The 12,573-nt window shown below is 40.0% G+C and overlaps 1 protein-coding gene across 2 annotated transcripts in view; it reads right to left on the bottom strand.

Annotated features, from left to right (window-relative positions):
- The window catches only part of SLAIN2 (SLAIN motif family member 2), a 36,380-nt gene extending 24,063 nt beyond the window's left edge, over positions 1-12,317 (bottom strand). Inside the window, exons 1-2 of one of the 2 annotated variants that reach the window (XM_034064640.1) lie at positions 11,858-12,317; positions 2,216-2,364 (exon numbers count right to left, since the gene is read on the bottom strand). In XM_034064640.1, coding sequence (XP_033920531.1) covers positions 2,216-2,364; positions 11,858-12,216 — 508 coding nt within the window. In that variant the 5' untranslated portion in view covers positions 12,217-12,317. The remainder of the gene's footprint in view (positions 1-2,215; positions 2,365-11,857) is intronic. The other variant, XM_034064641.1, reaches the window with a different exon arrangement.
- Positions 12,318-12,573: the final 256 nt, after the last annotated feature.

Below are 12,573 nucleotides of genomic sequence, written 5' to 3'. Positions count from 1 at the left end.
TCTAATCTAAATCTGCTTTCTTTCAGTTTAAAGCCAAACAGAACTATATTCTAAACAAAGAACAAATTAAACTGCTAAACATAAAACTGAAAGCTAGAAAGCTGAACTTTTATATATAAATCTAGACTAGATTAAATTGTAGCTCACTTAGCTGCTAGAAACCAAACTCTCTAAGGTATGAGAGTATTGAAACTACACACATAAGTTACAAACCGACTAGAATATTCCTAGCCAACATATGGCAATACACTAAAACAGTTCTAAAAAAAGGCAGAAATTAAGCTATTTAAAGAATATTGTGTGACATTTCTGTTACTGAAAAGAACCTTCAATTAGTACACTAATAATTAGGCTACTGATAGTAGTGGCCTGTCCTGGTTTCAGCATAGAAAAGTAATTTAACTGTAATTTGTTTACCATAGATCCCTTTATTCAGTGTTAAGATTTTTTTGTTTGTTATGACATTCACAAAATATTTCAGAATTTGTGGGGTAGGAAACACACACAAGATTACAAGCAGCACTGTGGAGCTTTCTGCTAACCTGTACCTTTAAGTAGGTTGGTTGCTGTAAATGCTCCAACCAGCAGCACTGGTGCCCATCTTTTCTACTGCCAGTATTTTCCCTTATTAATACTATGTATGAATTGTGCTATTCTTGCAAGTACCACTGTCAGAAGCACATTCTCAGGTCTATGAGAAAACAAAAAAAAGGTCAAGTTGCCTAGACACGTCATATAAATGATCAAGCTTTCAAATTTGTTCATTTCATAGGGAAGATTCCTGCCACTCTGCTTCAACGAAGGCTGAATTGTTGATGTTACCCCAAAGGTAGGGAATTTGTGGTACTTATGGAAAATTTCTAACTGGTTCTGAAAAAAAGTTGAACTGTGAACAGGATAGTTCATACTTAGCCTAACTGCTATGCACTCAGTAGTATTCAAATTCCCAAGCTTTTATCATCATTCATACATCCCTGTTATTTGAGTACTTTCCTTTGTTTAGAATTTCAGCCTTTGCCTGTAACAAGCTATCTATTATTTAAAGACATTCTTCAGGGCAGCATACACAAAGCCCAAGAAGTAGGAAAAAATCAAAAGGTGACTCACACTGAAGGAACTTTCACGATTATATCCATGATTTTCAGAGTAAGAAATGGACTTTTCAGGTGCTCTACCAGTAATGTTTTCAAATTTTATTAAGAAAAATTTTAGTATAAACCAGAATAAAGACCGAATTGTTCCAGAAAAGAATCCAAGGGGGGGGGGGGGGGAATTACAAGCAAATAAACTCAGCATAAAGTTTGTTTATAATCACGCAAAGGAGCTGGCAGTTGGGAACACTCCTGGAACTGTGTGTTCACATACTGTTAGCTCAAATCCTGCCATTCTAATGCCTTAAGATAACAGTTAAAAAAAAAGACAGATCACATGTACTGCAAGACTGCAAAAAGGTAGAAATATAGGGGGAGAAAGTCACGTCCCAGCACAACTCTTTTTTTTTTTTTTTTTTTCAAATAAAACGGGCTCTAACAAAGAAATTAAAGCAAGAAACAGGTGGACAGAGAATTCTAATCAGACCTTCAGGGTTCTGCTGCTGGTTTGACATCAAAAAGGCTCGGAATAAAAGGGTGAAGATTTCAAGTTTCACCCTCACAGGGTGAAACTCGCAGACCTTCTCCAGTTTTGAATATAACCAATTAATTCATATCAAGGGAGACTCACAAACCCTGGATTTTTTTTATCTGACTGTGACAAGATCTTAAGTTATTTGGGATAGGAGGAAAAGAAATCAGTATTACCTCCCCAAAGTATTGAAGAATTTCAGCCTCCATTTCCTTAGATGAAATAAAATAGCTCATCTAGCAGAACAAGTTCTGTGTTAAAATACTAGCAAGCACTTAATTATGATAGTTTAATACAGGTTTTTATTTCAAAATAAGAAAACCTCCAAGATCATGTGCTTCCTGAAAGCTTCTGACCAAACTGTCAATATGCAGGTAGTACAGAACTCTTGATATCCTCACTTATGGTCAAATGCTTCCTTTCATTTTATTCCTACAGTCCAGAAAATTAACAGAATTAATTACTGTTTGCAAGGCATAATGAAAACTTTAGACAGAAGTTAACGGCTGGATCTCACAACTACACATTGGCTAATTCTGACTCTGTTTCAGAATAAATATGTACAACCCAGTGTCAGTGTGCAGGAACTCACCCGACATTGTCTGTTCCAGCCTGTGGATCAGTGACTTTTTAGCACATTCAACGTCAGGACTTGGGTAATCCAATACCTGCCTGCACCAAACTAAGGGACTGACGCATTTTTGCACTGGAGTCAGTTTCTTCTTTGGGGACGTATATAACCTGAAAAGGAGAGGAAAAACAATAATTATGAAGATAGGCAAAGTGAGCATAAGATCAGGCATGTAACAAAATACCACATACTATGCTATTTCTATTCTTATACTGTATGTACAGTACAATCCAAAATGATAAAGAAAGCACAAGTTTTACCTTTAAATTAACCATTCTGGACACAGTATAATACTGATAACATATGGCTACCCATGACAAGAAGTGATGCCTGTATTGCTACACTGGAATATACTGATAGACCAGGTAAAAAAAAAAAAAGCCCCAAACATTTTCAATTTTCAGACACCGTGTGTATACGGACAATTACTCTACATCACGTAAATGTACAAATCGGGATTAATCTCTTCAGATTTAAGTAACATTCACCTGAAAGAAGGAAATAAAGCACTAAGTAATAAGCAATGGTTGTTTTCCTAAACACAAAGATGTAGTAAAAGATAAGCATCTTACTAGCCAACGAACAGTGCAGAAGTCCACAGAACACTTCAACTATTTTAATAGCCTTGAAAAAGAAACATTTTACTTTTAGTTATAATTTATATCCGAGTACCTGATCCTTTAGTTTTCCTTTGAACATAGAACAAAAGGACTATCTCTGTCCTAAGGGGTACAGAGTCAAGCATTACAAACAAAGAACAAGAGATAATGCACACAGAGTGGAGAGAAACAACGAGATCGTATTGTTCTGCAAGACATGCTGAGGCCCTTTGCCCATCAGCATCTACATTCACTTATTTTTAACATCAGCATTCCATGAATGAAGAAAGAAGTATTCTGCTCTAAAGGCTCTAGAAATACAGTTGAAAATTTCTCCCCCCTCAAAAAACAGATTTAAGGGAAAGTCATAACCAATGACACTCTCAAAGTAGAGATGTTTAAACCTTGTATTTGGACTAGAACCAAACCTGGAAATGTGCTTCAGCAACAGACAAGAGTGAACTGCAAGATCTACAGCTCTAACTAGAGCTCATACAGAAATGGTTAAATGAGTGTTTCCTGTAGGAGTATTATTACTCCTTCATAGTTGAAGTGGTTGTATGCTACACACTAAATTAGGAACATTTGACAGCTTAATCAGCCATGCTCCCATACAAACCAGGAAAAATTCTTGTTTCCTTCATGCCAATGACATCAGCAACACAGAAGTTATTTTCCATAGAAACTGTCTTTACTTGATTATTAGCTGATCCTTCCTCTGTAATTCTAGAGCTTGAACTCAGTTTATTTTATAAACAGCTTTAAAAGTTTGGTTTTTTTTAATTACTACCCTTAAGGTCTCTTCTTACAAAAGCTTCCCAAGAAGCATGCTTATAAAACCACCACAACATCTCTCCCAAAACACTGATGACTATTTAGAGCACATTCTGAAACACTCTTCCTTCATAAGCACTGAAATTAGAAAGCTCTGTCTGCAAATGGAGGAGAGAGGATTTTTATTAGCTGCCATGATTTCAAACAAAAATGAAGCTGTTTGTAACAATGCAAATAGCTACTGCCGCACTCTATAGTCCATGTGGCCTTCACTCTGGCCAGTATCATGCTGATCATTAAAACTGATTTTTTTAGAAATCCTTACAGCCTTCACAGGAACCCTGTCCACAAGAAAAGCTGAGTCTATCACATAATTATAGCCCTCAAGATCCTTAGAAAGCACAAGAATCATTCAGTTTTTCTAGTTCTATGCAAACAATTGCACAAATTGCTATACTTGCTGCAATTATCTCCACAGAGTTAAAACTAACATTTAACATTTACCAGCTCTTTAATACTTCAAATTTACTGTCTTTCTTAGCATTTATTTGCCTATACTCTTTTCTGTCCTAAAGGTATGTTTATGCAATACAAAGAAGTGTTAAAAGCAACAAAGCCAACTTTTGTGCTGTACAAAGTGTGCTCCTAGCTCTCTGTACAGCTGACATGCCTTGCTGGGCTTGAGAAGTTCCATACACATTTGAAGTGTTTACAGTAATATCCAGTATAACAGGCAAGAAAATAAAGTGTGTGTCCTCTCTGAGACACACAAAAGGGGCATCTTCAACAAACCTACCTCACTAACCAAAATGGCAGCTGGTATTTTAAGCACTTAAAACATTATTTTCAGCAATTTCCAATAGTTGCATTTGTTTCTCACGTAGTTTATTTACTGAAGCAACCCAGGCTCACACAGCTCCCACTTTTCCACCTCCCTTTCTAACCAAACATACATTGCAAATTCTCTGCCCTCTTCCCAGTTAACTGTTTTTCCTTTAACAGCTTTGTTTCACACCTTACATTAAAAAAAAAAAACAACAAAAACAAAAACCAAAACAGAACTTTAGAATATACGTACTTCATGCAACACCACTACCTCATGACAAACATGTGAATTGATGCAATAACACAATGGCTTTTTCGGGGCAGTTTCTTGTATATTCAGCAATTGCAATGCCTCATTATTATAAAACAGCAATCTTAATTTCCCACCTGACGAAGAATAGCCAATCTCAAGTTTTGAAGCTGACATAACCCCACTTGCATTGCTTCATTTGGATTTATAAAAGGAAAGACCAAGGGAAAGGCTAAAAATCAGAGCAATGCTTTTACTACTTCTTCCTCTTTTCCAAACAGCAGGAAGAGAAAAAGAGCAGCAAGGAGACCATGAAACATGTATAGATAACTAAGTGATCTCTGTCAGACTACAGTCTGACCCAAAAATACAGGTTCTCCTTAGCTGAAGAGCTTTCCAGAAGAGATTAATTCCCATTTGTATCTGTTAATGCATTCTTACAGCAATGCAATGGCACTGACTGGCAACTTTAAGAGTGAAGATTACCAGTATGACTTCATACCTCTTAAAACACTACTAAATCACTTTCTCAAAACAGGAAGTTGAAAATCATTGAGGAAGCTGACACCTTACAGTTTCCACCCCCACTACAAATGGTAACACACCAGAAATCTACACTTCAATTTCTCCACAAGGGAGTAGTAAAGAGTATACAGTTCAGTGACACACAGTCAAATAAAATAAAACAGTATATAAAAAGAAGCCCAGGAGCTTCAATCTATTTTGAACAGCTTAAGAAGCCCAGACACCATGATTCTGTGCCCACAGTAACATTCCCTTTCTTCAGCTGTCACTAGTCAACTATGCCAATCTGAAGTTTAAAGCAGCCAGGGGCTCTCCTGAGTAGTTCCAGGAAGACATAGCACAGAAACAGCAAAGCTTTTGCAAAAGGATTACTGTCACTACAGGCTCATATGGTAACGTCAGCCAAATAGGGCAAGCTGTAGCATGTTGCACCAGGACACAGCTGAGTCTGAAAAAGCTTTGAAGAAAGAGGACACAACACTGAGGCAGGAATGGAATATCTTCCTAGGGATTAGCTCACCTGAGGAACACCTCCCAGTGCATTAAAATACAAGAGGACAGCTGCCACAGGCATGAAAACAGAAGGCAAGCTTCTAATCAGGAGGAAAGGTGTCTTTCTGTATCAAAATCCTTCTACTGCTCAGTGCAGAAGTGAAAAACATGCAGATGAGTATGAAGTCACAGATCTGAATTAGAAAGAAGATGGCAAGTGGAAGGAACTTGTATTAGAGCTTGTTTATTTTACCTACATTAACCTTAAGCAAAAAGTGGCAGTCACAATAGAGGCAATGAAACAAGAGAGTGGACAAAACATGTTGGAGGCAAAAGCAGGATCAAGAAAGCTACCTGAAGATACGAAGAAAACAACTGAAATCTAAGGACAGGTCAGCAACAGATTGCCATGAAATACAGGAGGGAAATTCCACAATGAAGTGCTGCTTAAGTCAGGAGATAATAATATTTGACAGCCTTGGAAACAGCCTAGAATGAAACAGTGCCAATCTAAATTTTAGATCAGTCCAAAACTATCAGGCAATCCTATCTGAAGCAATTTAAATGAGTTAAAATTTAAGATGGATTTTCTTAACAAACAGCTACAGGTAAAGAACTGAAGAGAATCTCTGGCTGTAAAGAAAAAAAATCCAAACTAAGCAACATTGCGGCACATATCTGGCCCACACATTTCCTCTGTCCTCCTCCCCCACTCGTGCAAAGTTCCTATCCTGCAGTTGTAACTGACTGATTTGGTCAGCCTGTAATTACTAATTTGTAGGTGTACTTAACTGAATGCTTCTAGTTCTGAGAAGCACCAGCTACAGCAAAATTCAGTTATCTCAAAAATAAGGACATCAATACTACAAAAATGCTTTGACCATCTTATTAAGCCTTCATATTAAAGCAGCTCCTTTCAATTACATGTGACTTTGAAGCAGAATTGAGAGTATTCAGAGAGGTTGCAAAGTGCAATTGGGAACACAATTACCTTCCTGTCACCAACAATTAAAGATAGTTAGCTCTGCCCTGACTAGTTACTGGAAATTACAGCCATTATTAATTTCCTGGTCTCCAAAGAATATGTAGTTTTCTGAAAGGGATGTTGCAGAATGGGAAACACAGTCTTCAAAAGCTTGGAAGACTCCTCAACACTACCACGCAGCTTCCCTTGAACTGTCACACAAAGTCTGTACAAGTTTCCACTGCTTGAGAAACTTTTCAGAAGAAATTTGTGAAAGCATATATGCTCTAATATGGTATTGTTGATACTTACATGGAACAGAAAAAGGCCGAGAATTTCTGTGTCCTATTAAAAGTGTTCCAAACTAAAATTCTGCTTAATTACTAGGCTTGAGAGCTCTACCAACACCTACAAGAAGCAGAACTGGGAATCATGCCTAAACAAGACATGATTATGAAATAAACTTCAGGAATACCATTAAGACAATAAATAAAATCGGTATCAAGCTTTCATGATATACAAACATGAAGCATGTTTAGAAGTCAATAATATCAAAGAATAAGGTAGAAACAGAAGAAAGTTATCCTTGGGATTCTTCCTCCAGTCCTAAAACACCTGTTTCACAACAAACATGGGCATCTCAAAGACATTGGTCAAATGGAATATTATTCAATGTTACCAGTTGCTTCACTTGATAACCAGGTGAATTCTGCAACCTTTAGTTCTCCTACATTTCACATTATCTTCCTAGTCTGAGAAGACATTATCCAAATTTTGTTTAAAATCAACTTTAAATCAGACTGACATTTAATCTGCCACAAAATGAAGAGCATCAATTTCTCTTTTACTTCGGTCACAGGGCAGGAATTGATCAGAACCTGTCCAGTTTCCAAGAAGCCTACCACATTAATACAATGAAATTTTAGCAGCTGAATAAGAAATGCTGCAATGTAATTTCAGCAATGGGTTTTCATTCAGGTGCAGGTCCATCCCAAAAGACTCATCCTATATTCTACTAGTTCACTGTGGCAAACTGTGGGGTCCCAAACTAACATTGGTGTTCAAGGGACATCACATAATAGGAGGTGAAAGACAGTTCAATACAGATGACAATCCTTTTATCCTGTACCTCAAAACAGCCACTTGGCCAACTAACTAGAATGAATGGTTTGAATGGAAATATAAACAATTAAACATAAGCATCAACTTAATAGAAGTAGCTTCTGAATAAGAGTGTGTGTAAAAGTACATGCCTTTACATTTTAACTAAAAAGGATACACAATCAATCTGAGGTCTTCAAAACCACTGAAAATATTACTTTGAACTATTAATATAAACAACCCACCAATAATTTAACTTCAAACACAGTAACTGCCTTTTGTTTGTAAATTAAGTCAGTCACCTGAAAACTATTTAAGTCCTACCAAGGAGACTTTACATTGCACTGACATGAAAACATTGAAAGTGCTAGGCTGGGTTTTGTAGCACCATCATTTAAAGAGGACACAACTGTTCTAAGTTTGCTGAGCAATTAGACATACAAAACAGATACATAGCAAGCCCTATTCTCTCTTACGCACACACCGTATATAAATCTTAAAGAAAAAAAAAAGCACTGTATGTTTTGCTCATATTTAAAAGAAAGCATCCCAGAGATCATACATGACAGCATGACAAGTTACAGTAGATTCACAGCACATTAACTAATCTACAGTAACTGCCCACGTGTGAATATTTATCCTGCAATAAACTTAAGACAGCTCACTTTTAAGAAGCATAGCAAGCCACCTTCACATTGTTACCAAGTTGTCTCAAATGTGCTGTACATCCACACCCAACCTTACCCAGCAAGTCAGGCAAGGAGTTGTATACAAGGTCCGACCTCTCTGAAGATTTCTCCACTCTAGTCCCCCTTCCTGGCCTTTCATCTTTTTTAATTAACTAATAAAAACCTGTTCCGATTCAAATTAAAAAAAAATATAGATTTTTGATGCAGCCTGGTTCAAGAACAGCTAAATTGGAACACCCACAGAACAGATTACCAAAGTCACTGTAACTTCTTGAAGAAGTAATTAGCAGGCCTAAAGCAAAGTCCCCATGGCACTAGGTACAGCTCAGTACTGTGTGCATGTGCACATGTGCCTCTTTACAACCCTACTAGGAAGAAAGTTTCAGCACACTAAATGGGATTCAAAAACATACAGCCAAGAACCTCGATCTAAATTAACTGACATTTTTATTAACTTAACATACGATTTGAAGATTGTCTCATGTACAGAACTATTTTAAAGCTTAAAACAGAACAGGATTTAAATAACCACAGTGGAAAAAAAAATGAAAACAAAAAAAAAACCAAAAACCCAAACACCACAAAAAGAAACCATAAAAAAAAGCACGCAGAAGTATAAATGGCGCCAAAGTTCACTAATATTGCATTAGCTATTTAACTGCTAATACAGCTACTAAAGCAGCAATATCAAAGTTCTTTTCACTTGTTATTAATTAGAGCTAGTCCTACCTTTCCCTTTCATTGTTCACTTTACAATTCTGTCTTATGTAGACTTCTCTAAAAGCATTTAAAGAATCACAAGCTAAAAATGAGCTGATCAACTTCAAAATGTAGACTATAACACCAACACATCACAGTCCAGTACTGATTTCGGTCAACTGTTCCACCTTAAACTCATAGTCAAAATTCACAGGCACTAATCTCATGTAAGTATTAAATGTAAAACAATGTAATTTTATCAGTGTCATTACAAGGCTGCAGACAATTTCATAATTGAGTATATGAACATATGAACTGAAGAACACCAGCACTACAGAAAGCAGAGATTAGAGGTGATCAGCACCCTTCATCACCTATTTTCTCCCACAGCAAAGTCGTTGTGAAACCAAAAGTAAAGACAAACCTAAGCTTCTCTATACAGACAAAACAGGCAAGATTAATCCAGTTTTGTGTACAAGCCATGATTTACATTTAGTTTGTTTCCACATGAGGTTTCCTCAGCTGATAAGTGGTCTTTGACTTCTACACTGGTATAAAAGAAATCCACTTAGTCATATCATCCTTCCTATTTTCACAGGCTTGTTTCTTTTTGATTGCTTCACTCTGCAAATCTTCACCTTCATTTAGAGCAATAACCTCCATCCATCAAGTGTACAGAGTCATCCAATCCTCATAAGAACAAAACCAAAAAACCAAACAAAAAAATCCACACAAAGTATTTAGTGCCTTAACAGTAGAATTAAATGTTCAGAAATTCCAAGAGTTTGATTTTCATTTTTATACAGCAATTTGGAAAAATAAATCAACCATTAGTCAATCTAGCCAAACCACATTTATCATTAACTGCATAGTAAACTATAGCATGAAAAGACAGGTTTTTTTAATTACATAGCTGTAATTCTTCATATGTGCAACAGTAATTTTGACAAGTGCTCTTTTCAAGGGGTCTTTTCTGTCTTAGTCATTGTCCCACATCTGAGATTCAAAATTAGCATTATAATCACTAAAATATTAGGGAAGGAATGAAAGCATGTAATTGTAATAGTCTGCATTGAAGTTTTATTGTCTTTTGACAACTATAACTTTAATAGAAAAGTGACTGAAGCCACAGTAACAGGCAGCATAAGTAACATGACAAACACCTGACACAAGCAAGAGCTCAGCGAACTATACTACCTGCCCCATGTGTGTCCAAAACAGCACACATAACCATACAGCATTTATGCCATCACTGTCACCATATGCTCTGTTGTGACATTAACTTCCACTGAAGAGATGCACTATGATGCCCATGACTTAGGATTAATGTATGAAACATTTCTTGTCACTAGAATTCATGCCATTCACAAGTGTGTCTATCCTGCACCAAACTCACTGTGAAAATTTAGCATGTTCTGTTTCCCTCAATTGCTACAGGCCAGTCGATTATAAGCCATGAGCTGAGAAGAGTAGCTGCCTTGCAGATTCACCACCTGAAGATGACACCTTCTGTTAATTTAGTAAACTCGTGTTGGATGAGAATAAACTTATGCTCTCATACTTCTCCAGTGGATCAGGCTGGACATCAGGCAAATGAGTTCTCTGAGGAAGCACACACACAGTCTCCTCCCTAAGCAACTGCAACATTGCTCATGCATGGAACCATTCCAGCATTTTTAAATGTGTTTCTAACTCTGAAAAGCATTTTTGTTTGGTTGTTTTTCAAACTGCATGTTCACTCACAAAGACTTTTGCAGATGAACCTATAACCAGTTCTGACCCAAATCAGACTGCTTTTGTTACACCTTTCCTGCCACTGCACACTCCCCTTGTGTCTCTCTGTTGACACCATGCTCTTCCCCACCATTTCTGTAACACTGCTCCTCAGCTGGTGTCATAGGAAACTTTTAAAAGACAGCTGCAGAACCATCATGCTGTTTAAAGAGAGCAAACCTTGATTCTCAGTAGAAGCTCTTCCAAATGTAATAAAGAGGTGAACGGCCACCTGCAGGTGTTTCTGCTAGAGCAGCAGGGCTGGCAGTCCAACTAGAAGAGAGAAGCCACCTAATGTAAACCGTGGTCCTACACCGTTAATAAACGACAATACCTAATGAGGCCACATTTATGAGATGAAAGAGTATGTTACGCTTGCTGCCTTCAGAGCTGAAGGAAATCAAGACTCAAAACATGCTTGCTGCACATCTGAAGAAGTGCAACAGTACCTGTGGGCTAACCTTGCACTACCCGAGGAATTTTCCACAAGTTTCTCAACGCCTCCACACCTTCTGAAGTTGTGGAAACACTGGCAACTGATTTTGCGCCAGAACTGAAGCCTGCTCCGGTCTCCAAGTGACCCAATGTAGTACTCTCGCTGCGGCCGAACAAAAGCACAGAGCTGCAGGCCGCCAGGGAGGTGCAGTGTTATGTGCAAAAACTAAAATGCTCTTCCCCTGAAGGCTTCGGTACCACTTGGAGAGCCAATTCCTCCATCCAGCCCCAGAGGGCGAGGCTGCCTCCCTACACAAAGCCCCGATATCACCTCCGACAGCAGGCACACGCTTGAAAACGGCCCCTTCCTCCCGGGGACGCAGGGGTAAAGAAGGACAGTACCCCTAAACCTCCTGGCGACTGGGGGCGGATGAAAGGTACCCCCCCACCCCATCCCCACCCCAACCGCCTCCTCACCAGCCGGTCTCGTCCTCCTCGCAGCCGGCCAACCTCTCCAGCTCCTCCGGCCTGAGCAGCGCCGCGTCGTCCAGGAGGCCGTTGCCGTCCTCGCCGGCCGCGCCGCTGCCGAGCTCTTCGATCGGCGGCCGCCGGGCAGCGGCCCTAGGGCTAAGGCAGCGGCCGTCGGGCGGGGAGGCGGCAGCGGGGGGCGACGGGGAGGGCCCACCGCTCAGGAGTCGCTTGGGGCTGGCGGGGCCGGCCGGTAGGGAGCCGTGGCGGCTGCGGAGCTGCTCGTTCTGCTTCTCCAGTTTCTTCACCAGCTCCTGCAGCTTCCGCACCTCCGCGTCCGCATTCACGCCCGAGCCGACGTCCTCCATGGCGCCCGCCGGCAGAGGGGCGGCTGCGCGGGGAAAGGCGGCCGCGCCGCCCCGTCTACATGGCTGGGCGTCCCGCGGCGGGGGAGGACAGCGGCGCTAGGGGCGGGACACGGCAGCTGCTGCCACCGCCTCCTCCGCGGCGCCGGCGGGGCGGGGCAAGGGACACGCATCCGGCCGCCGCCATTTTGCCATCTCCGCCCTGACGTCACGTGGGTGATCCGGAACAGTCGCCGGTCGGGGCTGTTCCCGATGGGGTGGGTCAGTTCGCGGCGGCCCTGCCCAGCGTAGCCTGGTGTGGGGCCGGGGTCTGCGCTCCTCACGGAACGGCACAGCTCTGCCCCGCCGCCAGTCTCGTCC

This window comes from Melopsittacus undulatus, chromosome 7, assembly GCF_012275295.1.
Source record: "Melopsittacus undulatus isolate bMelUnd1 chromosome 7, bMelUnd1.mat.Z, whole genome shotgun sequence".
Lineage (NCBI taxonomy): Eukaryota > Metazoa > Chordata > Aves > Psittaciformes > Psittaculidae > Melopsittacus > Melopsittacus undulatus.
The sequence above is the reverse complement of the archived record's forward strand: the minus strand, read 5'-3'. Positions and strand labels throughout refer to the sequence as shown.